Genomic DNA, 20,058 nt, shown 5'->3' on the forward strand with positions numbered 1-20,058 from the left:
AAAGTGCTAGACAATGGGATTAGAATAGTTAGGTGGTATGTTTGACCAGCGCAGGCACAATGAGCTGAAGGACCTTTTTGTTGCTGTAGACCTCTGTGAGACTGTGAATATTGGCACACCATCTTGAACATAGTGACATACTGCTGAACCTTTCTACTAAATAGCTTTGGTTACCCAGACACAAACTGTCTTGTAAAGCTCCAAAAGAAAATGCAGACCACCTGATGACAAGTACAGGAATGAAATTCTCAGTTTTAGTTTCTTTTGTTTTCACCTTCCAACTGGAATTCTTTGAAGGAGTCTTAAACTGGTGTATGACAGTAATCCAGTCGGTTCCATTTACCTTCACTTTCAAAAGGCATTGGCCAGAAAGTCCTCATGTCACATTAGTAGAGAAGCTTATGGAATTGATAACAAATTGTCCACAATCATTTAGAATTGGCTCAACAACAGAACGTAGAGAACAGTGATGAATTGAAAGGCCCTGTCTTGGAACAGACAGCAAGTGGTGTTTAGTGGGGATTTATTCTCAAACCTCCATTAACCGGAAATTTGCGAATGATATAAAACAGGATGCCTGTCGTATTACATTTGCTAATGATGGAAAGCTCCATAGGTACATAATGAATACAAAGGGGCTTGATTGTCTTTAGAGTAACTTAGGCCAGCTTATGTTACTGGACTGGATTGGGGCGTCACAGATAAGATTTTAAAATAGGGCTGTTTATGTAGGAACACATAACAGTAAACATGTATATAATGTGAAGAGTCCTATTTGAAAATTTGCCAGTGGAATTTTAGGACTCAGCAAACTTAATCCTTCTGTAATTCTTAGAAATATTTTGCCTTAAGGGGGAGAACATATCTAAAATTTCAAGGATGAATTGAATAGATTGTATTTTAAGAGCATAGGAATACTAAACCATTTAGTCCCATTGTGTTCAGCCACTCAGTGCCTGATCTGTGACCAACTACACATTCCCCCTTTGCTCCATCTCCCTTAGTTCGTTTGGCTAACAAAAATCTATCAATCTCAGCTTCATATTGAACAACTGACTTGATACTAATTGCCATTTGCAGAAGACAGTTTCATATTTTTATCACCCTCTAGGTGTGGAGGTATTTCTTAATTTTGCTCCCGAAAGAATAATCTCTAATTTTTAAACCATGTCCCCCACCCCAGTCATTGGCTGCCCAACCAGTGGAGGTAGTTTGCTCCCAATCTCCATATTTGTTCCCTTCAGTACCTTTAATACTTTGATGAAACCACTATCAAACTTCTCAAATCTAGGAAACACATCCATAGTTTATTGAATTGCTGCTTACAGTTTAACCCTTGGAGTACAGGTGCCATTCTAGTAAATCTACACTGCCCTCCCTACAAGGCCAATGTACTTTTTTAAGGCCTTAACTGCTTGAAGTTTTACTGCAGCTGTACAAGGCCTTGGTGAGATCACATCTGGAGTACTGAATACAATTTCATTCCCTTATTTGAAAAAAAACTTTGTTTGAAGCAGTTCAAAGAATGTCATTTGACTCATTCCTGGATGAAAGTCTTATATTGTGAAGAAAGGTTGAAAGGTAGGGCTTTTACCCACTGAAATTTAGAAGAATGAGGGGTGATCTTATTGAAACATATAAGATCTTGAGGGGACTTGAGAGGATGGGTGCCAGGAGGATGTTGCTTTTTGTGGGAGAGACTAGTACTGGGGGAAACAGTTTAAGAATAAGAGATCTCTATTTTAAGACAGGTGATTGGAACCTTTTTCTCTGAGGATGGCTAGTTTGTGGAATTCTTTTCCCCAGAAAACATAGGTTGGGTCTGAAGTTTTTTTTCAAGTTGAATTAGATATATTTTTGACAGACAAGCGGGTAATGAAGAGTGAGACAAGAAAATGGAGCTGAGACCACAATCAGATCAACCATGATTTTGTTGAGTGGTAGAACAGGCCTGAAGAGCCAAATGGCCTACCCATACCCCTAAGTCCTATTTTCCAATGTTTCAGATGTGGTCTAACCAGTTCTTTGTGTAGCTGAAACATGGCTTCAACCCTCTTTTCTGTTCTTCCAGATACAATTGTCAACCTTTTTGATTATTTTCTGTGCCTGTTTGTGACATTTTAATGATCTGTGCACGTGGCCTCCATTTTGTCTTCATAAATGTGAAACTATAGACAGGGTTTATAGGAGAGGCTATGAAGCAATTTGAAAATATCTGTCCATCATGCTCTTGAGTTCACACTGCCAGTGTGAGGAAGTTAGCCAGTAAAATCAAATCAGCGCAAGAGCAAGAGGAAATGAGCAGTACACAACACCAACAGACAGACAACACCAGACTCTTAAAACCACATAGCTTCCCTTGATGCTATCTGAGAGGAGTGTTTAGTTAAAATTCATTTTACATGATACGGCTATCACAGCATTTGTTGCCAATTCTTTAAGAAAGTGGTTATGAACTGCCTTCTTGAACCACTGCAGTCCATGTGGTATAAGTACATCCAGTATGCTGTTAGGGAGGGAATTCCAGGATTTTGACCCAGTGACAGTGAAAGAATGGTGATTTATTTCCAAGTCATGATGGTGAGTGACTTTCAGGGGAACCTCCAGGTGGTGATGTTTACATGTATCTACTGCCCCTGTCCTTCTAGATGGGAGTGGCTGTGGGTTTGGAAGGTGCTATTTAAGGAGCTTTGGTGAACTCCTACAGTTCATCTTGTAGATGGTACACCCTGCTGCCAGTGTGCAGTGCTGAGGAAATTAATATTTATGGGTGGAGTCCCAATCAAGCGGGCTGCCTTGTCCTGGATGATGGCAAGCTTGTGGTGTGTTTTTGCGACTGCATTCATCCAGGCAAGTGGTGAGTATTCTATCATATTCCTGACTTCAACCTTGTATATAGTGAATATACTTTGAGGAGTCAGGAGATGAGTTACTTGCCATAGGATTCCTAGCCTCTGGCCTGTTCTTGTAGCCACAATATTTTTATAGTTAGTGCCATTCAGTTGCTGGTGAATGGTAACCTGCAGGATAGGGGGATTCATTGATGGTACTGTCATTTAATGTCAAAGGCAATTGGTTAGATACTGTCTTGTTGGAGATGGTCATTGCCTGACATTTGAATGACATAATTATCACTTGCCATTTATTAACCTAAACGTGGATATTGTCCAGGTCCTGTTGCATTTGGACAGGGACTGCTTCAGCATCTGAGGAGCCATGAATGTTCTCCTTAAAGAGCAACAGTTCAATAAGGAGGCATTGAAAGGATTTGCTTCCTGTTGCAAACTGATCTCCAAATTGCTTCTCAAACATAGAAAACAAGGGATGCTGAAATTTATGTCAGAATATGACTTTATTGTACATACATTTATAGTATGTGTTTATTATTACCTAACCTAGTGCCCCCCACCCTCATGCTGTTTTTGAAGCTGAGGCTGATAGATTTTTCTTAGCAAACATAATAAGGGATATAGAATATAGAAATATGAAGTTAAGTCACAGATCAGACATTGAATGGTAGAACAGAGTAGGATTAAAGGGTCTAGTGTTCCTACGCTCCTAAAATTCAATCCATTCAATTTATTCTTGGAATTTTAGTTATGTTTTCTCCTTTAAGGCAAAGTGAACATCAGGAGGATTAAGCGTCCTGATCCCAAAATTCCACTGGCACATTTTCAAATAGGACCTCTTCATTTACACACATGTTTACTGTTATGTGTTTCTATGTACACCCCCTGTACTGTATCCTAATAGTTATATGAACAAATATTGAAGCACACTGGCCAGCTAGGTCACATGTGCTGTCATCAGGAGAATGAATTCCAGACATGACACTAGTGTTGGTTCCTGGAGCTGAATGCCTGTTAACCAGTGAGGGGAGACCTAATGATACAAGTAACGTACTGTGGAATTGGAGAGTTAGTGACCCAAAGGATTTGAAACCGTTTACCCTTGTTCTCTCCAAATGGTTGCTTGAGGGCTGTAGCCCAGGTCTCAAAGATGTGACTCGGTGGTGTTATCCTTATTCTAAACCTGAAGGTTGTGTGTTGCTGTCCCATTCCAGAGATTCAAGTTTTCCCTGGTGTCCGAACAATAATTATCCCTTAGCCAATGAAATAGATTATTTTGTTTAGTGTCAGATCTGAGAGATGGGAGCACAGTACTGCAGTGGAGCATCAACCTGGATTTTGTGCTCAAGTCTTTGGAGGGGAATTCATGACCTTCACAAATTAGAAGCAGTAATCGTATCTCCCTTATTGCCAATCAGCTGGGCTCAACAGAGACTGCGGATGAACCTTGACATCTTCCTAAAGGTTGAGGGAGCTGGGGCTTTTCTCTTTGGAATGGAGGAGGATGAGAGGCAACTTAATAGAGGTTTATAAGATGATGAGAGGGATTGATAAAGTGGACATGCAGAGACTATTTCCTCGGGTGGATGTAGCTGTTACTAGGGAGCATAACTATAAAGTTCATGGTGGGAGATATAGGAGGAATGTTCGAGGTAGATTCTTCACTCAGAGAGTGGTTGGAACAGCTCATATAACTATTAGGATACAGTACAGGGGGTGTACATAGAAACACATAACAGTAAACGTGTGTAAATGAAGAGGTCCTATTTGAAAATGTGCCAATGGAATTTTGGGATCAGGACACTTAATCCTCCTAGACTAGAATAGACTGCCTGCTGTGATAGTGGAGTCGGACACTTTAGGAACTTTCAAGTGGTTGTTGGATAGGCACATGGAGCACTCCAGAATTATAAGGAGGGGATAGCTTGACCTTGGGATTGGAGATGGCTCGGCACAACATTGAGAGCTGAAGGGCCTGTACTATGCTGTAATGTTCTAAGTTCCTATGTTTCTAATGTGAGTACCTCACAGTGGAATGCAGTAGGAATTTTACTTTACTTCACCCATGATGATGATTATGGGAGTTTTTGCTGGACGAGGATTAATGTTGAGAGACTTAAATTTTCATATTTAGCAATGTGTAGCTCCAATTAAAATTAGATTGTTGGTGTGTCTGTACAGGCACAACCTGAGCAAATAGCATCATGGAAATGAGGGAAGAGGGAGAAAATCAAACTGCAATGTGTGTCATTTGCGTGCAACTTTTTATTTTACTTTACACTCCACCCTACCATGTAACATTGATGAGGAGTAAGCCAAAAGCAACCTGAATGCAGAACTGAAGATGGAAGGGTTAATGGAACTGCCCATTTTGAAAATCACTCAATTAGACAATGAGAATTATATTTACTGTGCCTACCCTATTCAAACATTCCAACAGGGATAATAAAGGAAGCGAATTAATGATTTGGGAATCATAATTAGAGATCACAGTGCTCGGGGACTGAGTGTAGCCAAAATGTTCCCTGTTCCAAGAGTGGAGCCAAGTACAACTGCCAAGGTCATTAAGGGCAGTTTGCAGCCTTAATGGAACAGCAAGGGGCCATTGTGTCAGGCCTTAAATTAGGGAGTGTGGTTGAAGGCTGTATGTATTTACAACGACCCAAACTCATTAGCACTTTTTGGGCTTTTGTGGGAATGTCTTGTTGGCTTCTCGCCAACTTCACCATGTTTAATTTCCTTTACCTTTCAGCTTTGTTTTAAGTCAGATTGGAAAGGTCTTGCTGCATAACTTCCTGCTTAGTCCCTGATACAATTTTTTTAGATAGGACTGTTCAGGTTTACTAAAGGGGCCAATGATATTGTCAGTACCAGTAGCAACTTGCTCCAGGATGGTGATCAATCCAAGTTAATGAGTGGACAAACTATTAAAAGTGATCAATATAATGTAGTATGTTAAAACTTTACTTGAAGTTGTTCACTTTCTAATGGGCAGGTTTGCAGAACTAAACACAGAGTATTTGACTTTGAGGAAAAGGTAGCTTCTCGGCATAAGTCCATTCTCAGGATTCATACATACTGCTCAAGATAGTTTACTCTGAGTATCTCAAAGGAAACCTATTTGTTGAATTATTCCTTCAGGAAGGAGGCCAGCACACCAGCACATAGCATTGCCATCCCTGACAGACTGAGTCACAGACAATTCACAATATGCATCAGGTTCTAATGCCATGGGCCTCTCCAGATTTGTCAAATTCGAAGCCCTGTGGTTCACTGATGGATTAATAATTGGACATATTTGTAAAGAGGTAAGGGCTGGATAAGGCTAGGATTTCTGGGAGCGAAGCCCACGCATTGTCACTATATTTGACAGCCACTTCCTGTTCTCTGAAGTGCCAAACAGAAAAACCCTCTTCACAAACACCTCAAACCCACTTTGCGGGCCAGCCAATTGAGCCAGAAATAGGACTGGCAACTATGCCACTTCATTGGTTGTTCACTATTTCTTGTTAAAGACAGCAGAGCGTGTCTTCCCAGTGAAAGGTCTTTATTGAACTGATCTGAGATGGCAGCTTACAGAGACTGCCTTATGGTGGATGTCATCAGACTACGGAAAGCTAGATAGGACATGTAGTACTGTTGTATTTCAAAACTCACACCTCATTTTCATGATAATCTAAAGACACCAACATCCCCCTTTTCCTACTGAGCAACAAACATATTTGCATTCACAATCATGTTACCCAGGTTACCCACTATATATGCACTGTTCTCATGCATTAACAACTACTTGTTCGACTAGTCAATACTACACGCATTACATTCATATCATTAAACCATGCAGATCATAAGAACATAAGAACATAAGAAATAGGAGCAGGAGTAGGCCAGCTAGCCCTTTGAGCCTGCTCTGCCATTCAATAAGATCATGGCTGATCTGAAGTGGATCAGTTCCACTTTCTCGCTTTCTCCCCATAACCCTCTTAATTGTATGCATGTGCATTGTCATTGGATGTTAATTTGAATAATGTTTCCTTTTCGTTGGGTGTCTTACCAGTGACATTTATTGCTACGTTGATTGTTGTTCCATTGCAATCATTGGGACCTCTGTGATTGTTGGTAGTTCTGTACTCAGTACAGTAGGTGAGATCCATTCTTCCTGACTGATCAATTGCTGTGAAGGATTGGCTTCGCTAGTTCTGTGTTAATTTCTGCCAACTCCAGCATGACACCAGTGCTCAACACATCTTCCCCACACCACCTTTGTCAGCATTCTGCAGGGTCCATTCTCTCCGGTACACCCTGGTTCACTCCTTCACCACACCCAACACCTCACACCCTGCCCTTCCCATGCAATCACAGAAGGTGCAAGGCCTGCCCCTTTACCTCCTTCCTGCTCACCGTCCCAGGTCCTAAACACCTCTTTCAGGTGAAGCAGCACTTCACATGCACTTCCTTCAGTCTGATATGTTGCATTCGCTCCTGCCAATATTGCCTACTCTACATCAGAGAGGCCGAACGCAGACCGCTTGGCTAAACACCTTCCGTTCATCTGCAAACAGGACCCTGACCTTCCTGTCATTGCCACTTTGCTCCCCCCTTTTCAGAGTGAATCATGCTTTGTCACTCTGCATTTCACACAGTGTTTCTGGTACGTATGCACAAAAAGCGGGAAATACTCCCCTTTTCCCACCCATTGGGCACATAGTTTCATTTTGGGAGAATCGTGGCCATTATATTGCATGAAACACCAGTGTCCACTTGACACTTCTTGTTCGCTTGATACTCTCCCTCTGCAATCATAATAATAGTCAAAAATCATTTATCGCGTATAGACTTGAGGAACCAACCTGTATTATTATATACAGTTCTTCATCAGGCTCTCCTGCTGATACTCCTCCAGTTGCCATTTGTATAGGCTTGTTTGGCTTCTTTTCAGCCAAAAACTTGTATGTGAAATGATTCAGCTCCTTGCAGTTAAAACATTGTTTTCCCTACACTGGGCAACGCTTCTTTTCCTCTGCAGTATTTGCAACCTGCCCTTTGTCTACAATTGCTTTATTTTTTGATCTGGAATGTTTCTCAGCATAATGTATCTCCTGGTCTGCTCTGCCATGTGCTCCAACTGATACTTCACAACATCTGCCTTTCTACACATGACCGTTCCTTTCTTGGTTGTCAGTTTCTCATCTTTCAGTAGATTTGCTCTCTCCAGAGGATGTAGAATGGCTAAGACTAATCTATTTTTAATCAGATCGTCTTTTAGCTGTCCCAATTCGCATAATTCTGTAAGCGGTGTTACTGCAATCACATACTGTTCAAAAGTCCAGTTTTCACCTTAAGCTCTTGTGTTGAAGACATAACGTTCATATGTAACATGCACTTGGGATTCAAAGTGGGAAAACTGGCTATTTTGCCACATATCACCTTTCTTTTCTTTTGATTTGATTTATAATTGTCACATATATTAGCATATAGTGAAAAATATTGTTTCTTTCATGCTATACAGACAAAGCAAAGCATTCATAGAGAAGGAAATGAGAGATTTCAGAATGTAGTGTTACAGTCATAGCTAGGTGTAGAGAAAAATCAACTTAAGGCAAGGGAGGTCCATTCAAAAGTGTGACGAGGGAAGAAGCTGTTCTTGAGTTGGTTGGTATGTGATCTCAGACTTTTGTATCTTTTTCCTGACGGAAGAAGGCGGTAGAGAGAATGTCTGAGGTGCGTGAAGTCCTTAATTATGCTGGCTGCTTTGCTGAAGCAGTGGGAAGTGTAGATAGGTATACTGGGTCTGGGAGTGGAAAGTTTACAGCAGCAATGCTAACTCGCTCCATATTTTTAAAATTTGCTGGCTTTGTGTTTTTCTTTATCCCTTTTCAGCATCTTTTAGCCAATTTGAACATTTCCCTCTGCCTTTCTGAGCTGTCGCTTCTCTGTAGCAGTTCTAAAGTTTAAAACTCTAATTTAAATCCAGCCCTGATACCATGTTTAAGCAGAGCTACATCACTGTCTTCTGAGTGAAAAGTCTTTATTGAAATGATGGCAGCTTTATAGCTCATGGTAGAGGTCACCTGACTATGGCAAGCTTGATAGCCATGCAGAACTGTTGCATTTGTGATCACAGTAGTGTAACTGATTTTTTTTAATGTTTAAGAGGAATGCTTAAAAATTCAGTTTTATTTTACACGCGGTCAGTATTTCTGATAGGAATGCAGCTCAGATTTTGGTACAGCAGGATATTTAATCATTTCAGCCTTGCAAGTGTTCATTTTAAGTAGAGCTAATGGACTTTTGTTTACTTAAGTTCCATTGGGATTTCTGATTAGAGTGACAGGATCATGTGATGATGTGGTTGATGTGCAGAGCTAGGTTTGTAGAAGAGAGAAAAAGCTGTTGCAGAAATTAGTATGTTGCAGCTGAAGCCTGGTATATGTTAGAAGTATTTTGCTGGCTTCTGGAACTTTATCTCTCTCTGAAAGCAAGTATGCTTGAGTTTGCTAGCTGTATTTATTTAAAAATGGATTTAATTTATGCATGAGTGTGGCTCATTTGGAACTAGGACTGTCATAAGCTGGAAAATAAAGTTGCTTCCTTTCATTTTTAAATATTGTTAATGGTTAATGGTTAAGCTGAATCATTTGTTAGAGTTATATTTAAATGGTGTTATTAAATAAAATTTGTTTTACTACAAAAGTCCCGAATTTGTCAGTGGAATCATTTCTGGAAAGAGTGACAGGATCATGTGATGATGTGGTTAATGTGCAGAGCTAGGTTTGTAGAAGAGAGAAAAAGCTGTTGCAGAAATTAGTTTGTTGCAGCTAAAGCCTGGTATATGTTAGAAGTATTTTGCTGGCTTCTGGAACTTTATCTCTCTCTGAAAGCAAGTATGCTTCACAAAATTATTGCGTTCCAGTCTGGGTTCATCACATCCCTTCGGGTTCTGGCCCAGGGCACTAACACATTTGAAAACCCCAAGTTCACAAACTTTAATTCATGTGATGACATTGGATATTCTTTCACTTCATTAGTGGCTGCTCCATTTCCTCTACTCCCACCAGCAACAATTGACAGACATCAAGGGCGTGAATTTCCCAAAAATAAATTGAATGCCCAGTGGTTTGGAAAATGGGAGATTTTCCCATCCATTTTTTTGGGCATACTTTGTCCGATTAATTTCCAGCACTTTGTGCATCACACAGTCCACCAGGGAATTCATGCCGGTAAGAGAGGGGCAGGACATAATCTCGCCTAAGAGGCCAGCATCAGCGTGCAGAGCAGGCCACTGGGTTTGCGTCGATCTGTCAGTGGGGAGATCGACACGTGTGCATTGCCTCCACCCTCCCCCAATCGCCAGCCTCCCAAAGTCTTCCCCAACCCCCCCTCACCTGATTGCCAGCCTCCCCAAAACCACCCCCCATCATGGGCCAGCCCCAATTGCCACCACCCCTGGGCTAGCCCCATTCCCAATCTCCTATGGGCAGCCCTGATCGCCCCTCCCCCCCCCACCCCTACCGATCCCTAATGCAGAGTTCCACCCTCCTCACCACCACAGATTGACCCATCCCCTCAGTCCCCACCTCCCCTCGGCACTGCCTGGTGCCCGGTGGGCAGTCAAGGGTGGAGGCTGATCCTGCCAAAGGGCTCCCCCCCCCCCCCCCCGCTGTCCCTGACCTCTGGGGGGAGAGTGAGGGGATGGTTGGAATCAATGGCCTCTGCCCCACTCCCCCCAATAGTGAGGCCATCATTCCTGGTCTCATTCATGGGGACCAGTTTTAATCCCCACTGGTGGGACCCTCTTCCAGCCTGGCAGGAAGAGGGGAAGTTGGGGAAACATTAGTGATTCTGGACAATACTGTCCCAAGCTTGCTAACGATATTGCAATATTAATATGGTAATCAGCTTGCGCTGTTTTCTGGTGTTTGGCTGATTACGCCATAAAAAAATTACCCGGGAAAGTCAGCCGGTTGCGAATCCCGCTACAGCAGCCCCACCCCCCCCAACCCCTGTGCTCCTCGGGTAGTGCAGCGGGCTGGGACAATCACACCCAATGAGTCTCAAACATAAGATTTCAGCTCAACTGTGGCCATTTTGCCTCTTCAACGGGCATATGTGTTTATGTAAAGTTGCCAGCCAGATTGTGCACTCTGGATGATTTACAAGCGTACAGGTGGCCAGTATAGAAGAAAATGCAAGAAAAGACATTAGTCTTTTTCACAACTGGATGAATGACTCAAGAGTTCTGCTCTCCACCAGTCTGGCCACGGGGCTTTTTCTTTCCTGGATAACTGTTGATATTGTAGATCTTTCACTTGGGCATTTTCCATAGTTCTCTGAAGCTGATAATGCCCCAGCCATGTGGCAGATGGCAGAATGCCCATATTACACACCCATACACACAACACAAATACATGCTGTGGTTGTGAAAGTCACATGTTCTTTTAATTAAGAGGAACATGAGTTTCTCGTACTTCCCATCGCGCACGAGCGGACACACAGGACTGAAACAAGAAATTGAAGCTCTGCTCTAATAGTTCCTTTTATGCAGTGATCTGTCAATGTGAGAGTGGCTCCAGAAGGCAGTCTATGATACAGTTTTCCACCACCTGCAGTATAACTGCAATCTAATGTGCAGCTAACTCTTCAGGAATTCCAAGATTAGTCATCAATTATCTTTGAATACTTTTTTTCCCTGCTGCAGAGAACTAGTCGTATCCAAGGCATCATACTCTAAGCTACACCCTGAGACTGTCACCAGCCAGAGTGCATAAAATATACTTTCTCATAGTACATATTCTGAAAAGAAGCCAAATCAGATAATGAACGGATATTCTCTTTCAAACATTAAAATAACTGTACAGAATGAAATTCTCTTCACTTTTCCTGAAGCTTCCCTCTCAGGTTCCTGCCCCATGGCACTTGCTGATTTCCCTTCCCTTCCCCCACTCCTTGTGTCCCCTTTGTGCCCCCGGGGTTTAGAAAAATACGTGATAAAAGGCTGGGGGGGGGGGGAGGGAAAACCCAATTACTCTTCAGTGCACAATCAGAAGGCATGTCCTGTATTTCATCTGATTTTACAGATTAGAAATAACTGTGATTAACTGCACATTGAGTTTGAATACAGCTATTTAGGAATGAGACACTCGGGGCTTGGAGCGTGGGAAGCAGGGGTTACAGCCAAGGAAAACAAGATAAGGGGACTTGCGAGATGGAGCCGAGGCTCAGGGATTGATTTTGACAGGGATATTTTTGTGCTATTTTGTACAAGTGGAAATGTGTTAATAAACAGAGAGTAATGTAGTCATTTTTTAAGCAAGGTTAAAGAGTAAAGAAATCTGCGAATTATGAAAATCTGAAACAAAAAGCAGAAAGTTCTGGACGTGCACAGCAGAACTCAAAGTCATCAGATCGCTAATCTTAATTTAGGAACAGGGGAAGGCCATTCAGCCCCTTTTGACATGCACTATCATTCAATTGGACAATGGCTGATATCTACATCAACTCCCTTTACCTGCTTTGCTCCATATCCCACAATATCTTAGTCCAGTGATCTCAGTCTTAAAAGCTCCAATTGTTCCACCAGTCATAACATTGTGTGAAGACTTTTGGTGGAATTTTACACCAGCGAGATTTCCCACTCCTGCTGAAGTGAATGAATTTTTGAATGCTCGCTGCATTTTCCAGCCCCGCCCACTTCATGATGGGCTATAAAATTCCACTCTTCTCGATTTCAAATGTGAAAGGCTGAATGGCCCTGCAGCTTCTCCATCACAAAGTTCAACTTTCTGAAAAAATAATATCAGATGCTTTGCTCCACTACCCTAACTGGATGCCGCTGATTCTGTGAGAAGAACTTTCCGATTAAAATTACCTTGTCTAGGTTATTATCTGTAGCGTGCTTGATGCCATTAACTCTGAAAAGAAGAAAGATGGTAGAAAAGATAATGTCAAGAAGATTTAAGATTACATGGCACCAAGCTTAGTTTGGAACACGGGAGCATAAAGTGGAAAGATGGAGTAAGTTCAGGAAAGATGGAGTAAGAGTGGGAGATTTGCATGTGAAGATGCAGTGAGGGAAAAGAGCGTGCAATGAGGTATTGGAATGTGGCAGGTGAAAGAGAGAAGTAGTTGAGTAAAAAATAAAGCTTGTGATAGAAAGAGAGAGGAGGGTTGGAGACAAGAGAAGGATTGATCACTAGACAATTTATTGTGAGAGAGAATTTAAAAGAACCTCCTGAGACATGGTACCTTGTCAAAAGGGTTTGTACATTGCAGAGAGCTGAGAATCCTTGGAATTAGCACCAAAAGATAAAAGTGAGGACCTTGTTGGGAGCTTTGGTGAAGGAGGGGATGTGACCACCCAGTTGTTTCTTCAAAAATGATTTTAAAACCAGGGCCACTTTCTCTGAGCTTCACCACTGTTTATTTTGGTCACTCTCACCAATATACCTATTATTTATTCTCTTGGCAGTATTGATTCCTTATTTTGTGTATGACCTCACAAGCACTTAGCATCCACACATACGCAAGCCAATTGTCATTTCTCATGTATGTGCCTTGATGATGAGTGTGAGGAAACCATTTGAACACACAAGCTCCACAACTGTGCCCAAGACTATTCTCAACTGTTGTCCATGAATACAACTGGATCTTGTTGGTCTATAATCACATTTTTTCCTCCACTATTGAGCTTCACCAAATTAGACATTTGTTCTCTGGTATTCAGTCAGTAATTTGGTGAGAACAACCTGAACCCAGTTGACAAATGGGCATACCTGTGTGATCATTCGTTAGTTTAGGAATATGCTCTAACCATGGGTTGCTGGCCGCACTTACCAGAAAATCTCAAGTAAGGTGGCTGTCAACGGATGGAAAATCATGGATGGTACACCCCCCAACTTGCAGTCCCACCATCCAAGTTCCATTGGTGAATTTGGAGAACAAAGAGTGCTATCAGTCATGTGTATTCATTAAAATGACCTCATAATATTTTCAGAGAAACGGTCAGTGACATTGTCCTTCAGATAAGACAAACTGAGACCCATCTGCTCTGTGCTGTTTGTGAAATCTTTCTGTGCACCAATTCACTGCTGCATTTTTTCATGACGTTAACTGCATTTCAAAAGAACATTGTTGCCTGTCGAGTGTTTTGGAACATCTTGCGGTTGTGTAAGATCCTATAGAAATTGCAAGTCTTTTTATATTTGGAAGCAGCACCAAGAGTTTTTTGGGTGTTTTATATCAAATTTGTTACTTGCCATGCAGGAAGGTTCCTGGATCAATCAGTAGTCTGTGCTGTGTTAGAATATCTCAGCTAAGTAGTTCTGCAACTAATCACAGCACCGCAACGTGAGAGATAAAATCATAACTGCTAATCTGCACTCACTGTTGGAATGTGTACATGTGTGGCTTTGTCTCTGGGTGGGTGCGTGTTTATGTGTGAAGTGAGGACTGCATCAGGCTTGACTCTGACGCTTCCCAAAGTTGAATAGGCCCACCATGTTGATCGTCTAGCCTCGTACATGCAGTTGGCCACGGCAGCCCTGAGCCATCAACTTTGGGTAGCAAGAGGGGAGGAAACCTAAAAGGGAAGAGAGAACTGCAGCAAAATTAACTGAGTGTGTTAATAAAAACCTCTTTGCAGAAGGGTAAAGAAAACACAACTAAAATATCATAATGAAACAGCTTGTATTATTACAATTACAGAAATACTCAATTATGTGTATATATTTTTCAATTTCTCAGTTAATCCTTGCAATACAAAGAGATTATTCAACAGGAACAAACTGTATCATGCATCCACATGGTACAATGTGAGTTAGTGGCCCTCCAGTGCCAGCCTAACATATGCCAAGTTTACAGTCTTGCGGCTGAGCCATCGGAGCGTAGCTGCCATGAGTCACTCTGGAGAAGGAAGGGAGGGAGGGAAACCAAGGGAGCAAAGCTCAGGGGCACAGTACTTTCAGTTAGAAAGGGCAGAACCAGAACTCTTGATGGGTGTATTTATAGCTGTGGGTCTCCGCTTGGCCTTGGCAGGATTGATGGAAGAAGTAATGAGTTTTAAACCCGTGAACTCCCAGAGGCAATGAGGCAGTTCAGTAGCATTGGATTGATAGGGTCTGGTTTCAATCGCCACTGGAACCAAATAAAGATTATTACAATGATATAAAGCAGCTGACATAGTAGAATAATTATGGCAGTGTGGGGACATTTTTAACAATTAAAACAGTGTTGTGGAATATTATCTGCCCAACGAGTGAAGATTAAACACAAAGAATGTTTATTTTGAGGAGCTGGAGTTAATTGTGCCCTCCGCCTCTCTGCTCCCCCCACCCCCAGCAATCACAGAAGTTGGATTGTTGAAGCCCAGCACCAGCTGTTTCCTGTTAACAAGAACAACCTGCCTGCAGAGGATGAGCCAACTCATTCGATTTGACTCAGCAAACTCCATGTCCCACCCACCCCCCACTCTGCCCCTCACTAAAGGCCGTACAACTTTTGTTTTGCTCTGGAACATGCCGTAACTTGAGGGCAACATTCCCTGTCAGAACACTAGAAATGCCTGTATCTGAGGCAGACCAAAGCGCTGGCCGTATGTATAGGACCCTGATCGCTTTGATGAGGACGCGGCGCTTTGGACATGTTCTGAGATTGCGTGTGTGAAGATCGCAGAGCATTCAGCTAGATATCAGTTTCACAGTCCCAGCATTCTCTTTAAATCAAGGCCATATAGGCCCATTTCCCAATCTATTAACTGTTCAATGGAAACAGAGGCCAGGTACTAGCAATAAAATGATAAATTGATCAAGCCAACTACTCACACAACCTCAACCATATTGCAGCATCCAAACAAGACAGCCCACTAAATGATTGGCAGGCTACAGGCTTTATTAACTCTCCAGAATGAGATTAAATATTGGCAATGCTGCTTATGGGTTAGTGTGAGCATCATGAAATGTTTGCCTTTTTGTTTAAATTTAAAATTTCAGCAGCAGCTACTTTATTAATATAGCATCTTTATTGTCGTAGAATGTCCCAAGATGCTTCACAGGATCATTACCAAAGAAAATCTGAGAGGTAGTGGTGAGATGTTAGAGCTGATGATCAAAAGCTTGGTCAAAAAGTTAGGTTTTAAGGAACATTTTAAAGGAGGAGAAGTAGCGAGGCAGAGACATTTAGAAAGGGAATTGCAGAGCTTCCAGCCTTAGCAACTGAAGGCATATCCTTTGATGGTGGATCAGTTAAAATCAGGACTGGTCAAAAGGTCAGAATGAATGCAGATGTCTCATGGCATTATATGGACAGAACAAATTATAGACAAAGGGAAGAGTGAGGCCACAGAGTGATATGAAAACAAGGATGATCATTTCAAAACTGTTGCATTGCTTTCATTATCTGAAAGTAATGTAAGTTTTCTTGTATGGGTTGATAGCACCCAGCTCTAATTCCTTACCAATACCTGTCAGGCTGTTTGTCTGGTAACCAGTGTTGGATGAAGAGAGGTTTCCATCGACTGAATATTGGGAAGAGTAAAGCCATTGTCATCAGTTCCTGAGATTAACTCATTCTTTAACCACCAATTCCATCTTTCTTCCAGTAGCTATCAAAACTTTTCACACCCTCGGTGTCACATTTAAGGCCGAGATGATCTTCTGATCACATATCCACACTAACTCTACTTCCAACCCCATAACAAGGCCTGACTCCGTCACTTTCACAGATCCCGTCTGTAACTCCAGCGAGCACAAGGGTGATGAGTAAACAGAACTTAGTGCGAGCTAGAAGATGGGCAGAGCTTTGGGTGAGCTCAAGTTTATGGAAGATCGAGACCAATCAGAAGAAAATTAAAATAGTCAAGTGTGGATGTAGCAAAAAACAAGGACCCCAATGTGACATAACTCTGCTGGATGTGTATCCTTAGCCCAGACCTACCCCCCGAGTCAGTCTATTGGCTCTTGTCAGCCATTTGAAAGGACAGAGGTCAGAATATTTTATTACCTGGATGTTTTTGGTGGGAAGATTCAGGAATTTCCTGCTGAGGTCATGCCTGTGGTTTAGGTAAATGTCAAGTTCCCTGCATCCTTTTTGCTCGAATCTGTGAGGATAGTATTTTTTTTTCATATTTGTGTTGTTTTTTACCCATGGTGCTTTCTCAGATGGATTGCTTCCTGAGAATGTGGGTGTGAGAATTGGTGGGGGTGTGAGTGGGGATGAGGTGGAGGTGTGGATGGGAGTGGAGGTGTGGGTGTTAGTGGGGGTGAAGGTGGAAAAGCAAGAAGTTCTTGGTCGCATCATCTGCAGTTGGTATATCATAGCAGATTGCAGGATAAGGGTGAAATGAGATTTGAGACAGGAATGTAATATCATCCTAGATGTCTTCAGCGACAATGGCTGTCCCAGCCTCAATAATCGCCTGATAATAATGCTGAGCGCTGTTGCTTCCAAGGGTGGGTATGCATGCAGCTGTGCCTTACCCTCTCTGGTTCTTCACTGCTTCTCACTGTTGTTTGTCTCATTGTGATGTACAGGACAGGGAAGAGTATCAGTGAGTTTGTTGTTAGCCATTTGATGATGTGAGCGTTATCACTGAATTGCTACAAATATGTGCAAGCTGCGAGATGTGGGGGTGAGGCCGGCAGCATAGGTAAAAATGTGAGGGGCAGATGGAACATAGGAAAGTTGAGCATGAGCCCTGATAGTTGGAGATTGTTGATGGGCTAGAGGTTTGCGGGGGTGTACTGAGACATTTGTGAGATTGATAGGAGATGCTATTTGAAATATAAGTGAATGGAATCTTTCACCCTTTTCCAGAACTGCATCCAGGTTTTCAGGACCAGACTCCTGCCATTGAACACCGTGGCTATTTGTTTCCTCAGCTTTCTCTGTGTGTGTCCAGAGGATCACCTACCGCCCCCTGCAGAAAGATCCTCCTGCAGCTAGGCCTCCTGAGAGTGGGAGGCCTTGCACTGGCCTGCTACTCTATGGCTCTGAAATTTATCCTGCTCAGGAAGTCTTTCCTAGTGGCTTCCAATACTTGTTCTAAGCAGAATGCATCTTCTCCTTAAAAAGGTGCAGGCCAGCTTTAAATAATGTTACCTTTGCACCAACCTGGGCCCCCTGCTGCGTATGCAGCCACTGAGCAGTGCATTTGAAGCTGGGTCGGATACCACAATTATGGAAGTAGCAGGTAACATGAATTTTTTTTGTGCTCACCTCACCACTTACCATTAGGCATGGGAGAACTGAGCATCTGCAAATGGGCCTAATTTGCATTTTTAACTTAGCTTTTTGCTAGATGAGAATCAAAGAACCTTGGATGACAGGGCAAATGGAGTTGAGTTAGAGATCAGCTAACTGGATGATAGAATGGGTTTGAGAGGCTGAATGGGTTCCTTCTGTTGCTGTGTTCAATGAAGCATTCCTCTTGGGACAGCATCACAGTTAGATGTAAAGTACAGCTCTGCCCAGTTCAATCTCTATATTACAGATGATCACCAACAATATGAGCATGACATTTGCATTTCCTGCACTAATTATCTGAAGGAATGTTCCCTGTCACTCAGGTGAGTCACAAAGAAAGGACCACTGGTGAATATTTTCTGCGTTTCTTGGCCCCATAAGGAAAGTAAGATGTAGGGAGCCATTCCAACATTAGTGGGGGCCTTGTAGCAGACTTCCCACTCAGTGTCATGACTTCTGCTTATTGCCGACCCTGGATTTCCAGCATAATCAGCCAGAAATCTGTGTGGAGCTGAATATCACTCCAGTGGGTTTACAGCAGCTTCCCATTCATTGGAGCAAGCTTTGTATATTTGATGAAGAAGCATGCTGCTTTCCAGCAGTCCCTTTCCTTACAGTTGAGAAAAACTGGTTGCATTTGAAGATTTTGGAAAGGGAATGCAACAAAGATGGTTTAATCTCTGGGGAATTTTAAATATCCATTTCCCATTGGAAGGGCATTGTTAAAAACGGCCCTACAGTGTCAGTTCCTGTACACATGTAAAAGGAAATGGTGTACTGAGAGAGTGTGCACTTCTGATAAAATGTGAACTTGCACCCAACATATTCAGTCTTTTTAATGCTGCTACACTGGTCATTGGTAAAAAATTGAATTAATAGCAGAGGGAGTTATTGATAAGTGTAGTTTTCTTCTTCAAGGTATCAGCGTTAACTCAGGAGGCCGTGGATTCAAGTCCCAATTCTGAATCTTGTTAACATTTTGGTGCAGATTAAGAGAGTTCTGCAGAGACAGAGGTCCTGGTTTTAGCCTGAGAAGTTAAACAGCCTGCACTCTCAGGTGGATGTATGTCTGGGACAACATGTATCCATCAGCCAATATTTTAAACAGGTGATCTGGCCGTGCAATGTTATTTATGGGAACTTGTTCTGTGCCAGTGTTTGCTGCATTACAGCAAAGACAATTCTTGGCTGTAAAGCATGTTGAGATAGTGAAAAGCTCTATAGAAATGCAAGTTTTTTTGTAGATACCTCTAACAAAAATGATCTTCAACGGTGATAAGTGACAGAAGACAGTTCTGAGACTCAATGCTTGATTTCCTATAAGAGACAACGTGCAGGCAACCACTTTATCAGAGATGCATTTTATTGCATGCTATCATGCCACATGTTACACACTGGTATACCATTTCAGTTGGCTGTAATGGGGTTTCTCTGGTAGCCCTTAGACCTAATTGTTTTTTCTGTGTTCCTTTCCATCAGTTGGAGAAATCCTTCAAGGTTGAAGTTTCTGAGAGGGAGCAAAAAGGGGCTGAGACAAAGGCTGTGTCAGATCTCCGCCGCCAATTTGAGGATGAAGAGAAGGTTTATAGGAGAAAGCTCCAGGCATATCAAGATGGACAGCAGCGTCAGGCTCAACTTGTACAAAAGCTTCAGATCAAGGTAGGAAGAGAACAACCTTTCCAAGCAGATTCCAATTTTCATTGAAATCAAAGGCAGATTCAAACCAGAAAATCAGGATGTTGGAATGGAGGGGAGGGGAATGAATGTTGCCAAATTGCAGAGGATTTCTGTCTTTGGGGGAAGGTCCACTGCTGCAGGCACTTAATATCTGAAAGAAGGCAAGACAGGGCTCTTGCCAGCTCTTTAGCTCATGGATGATACTCCCCAAATAAAATACTGCTCCTAGTGTTTCTGCACCACCACAACCTTGTCAGTAGGAGAGGGATGGAGGTGGGGGGGGGGGGGGGGGGTG

At 42.4% G+C, this 20,058-nt stretch overlaps 1 protein-coding gene across 1 annotated transcript in view; it reads left to right on the forward strand.

Annotated features, from left to right (window-relative positions):
* The window catches only part of crocc2 (ciliary rootlet coiled-coil, rootletin family member 2), a 271,300-nt gene that overhangs the window by 67,907 nt on the left and 183,335 nt on the right, over window positions 1-20,058 (forward strand). The window contains exon 4 of the mRNA XM_080185255.1: window positions 19,566-19,745. Coding sequence (XP_080041381.1) covers window positions 19,566-19,745 — 180 coding nt within the window. The remainder of the gene's footprint in view (window positions 1-19,565; window positions 19,746-20,058) is intronic.

The sequence above is a fragment of the Carcharhinus amblyrhynchos genome, chromosome 3 (assembly GCF_965287045.1).
Source record: "Carcharhinus amblyrhynchos chromosome 3, sCarAmb.v2.hapA, whole genome shotgun sequence".
Lineage (NCBI taxonomy): Eukaryota > Metazoa > Chordata > Chondrichthyes > Carcharhiniformes > Carcharhinidae > Carcharhinus > Carcharhinus amblyrhynchos.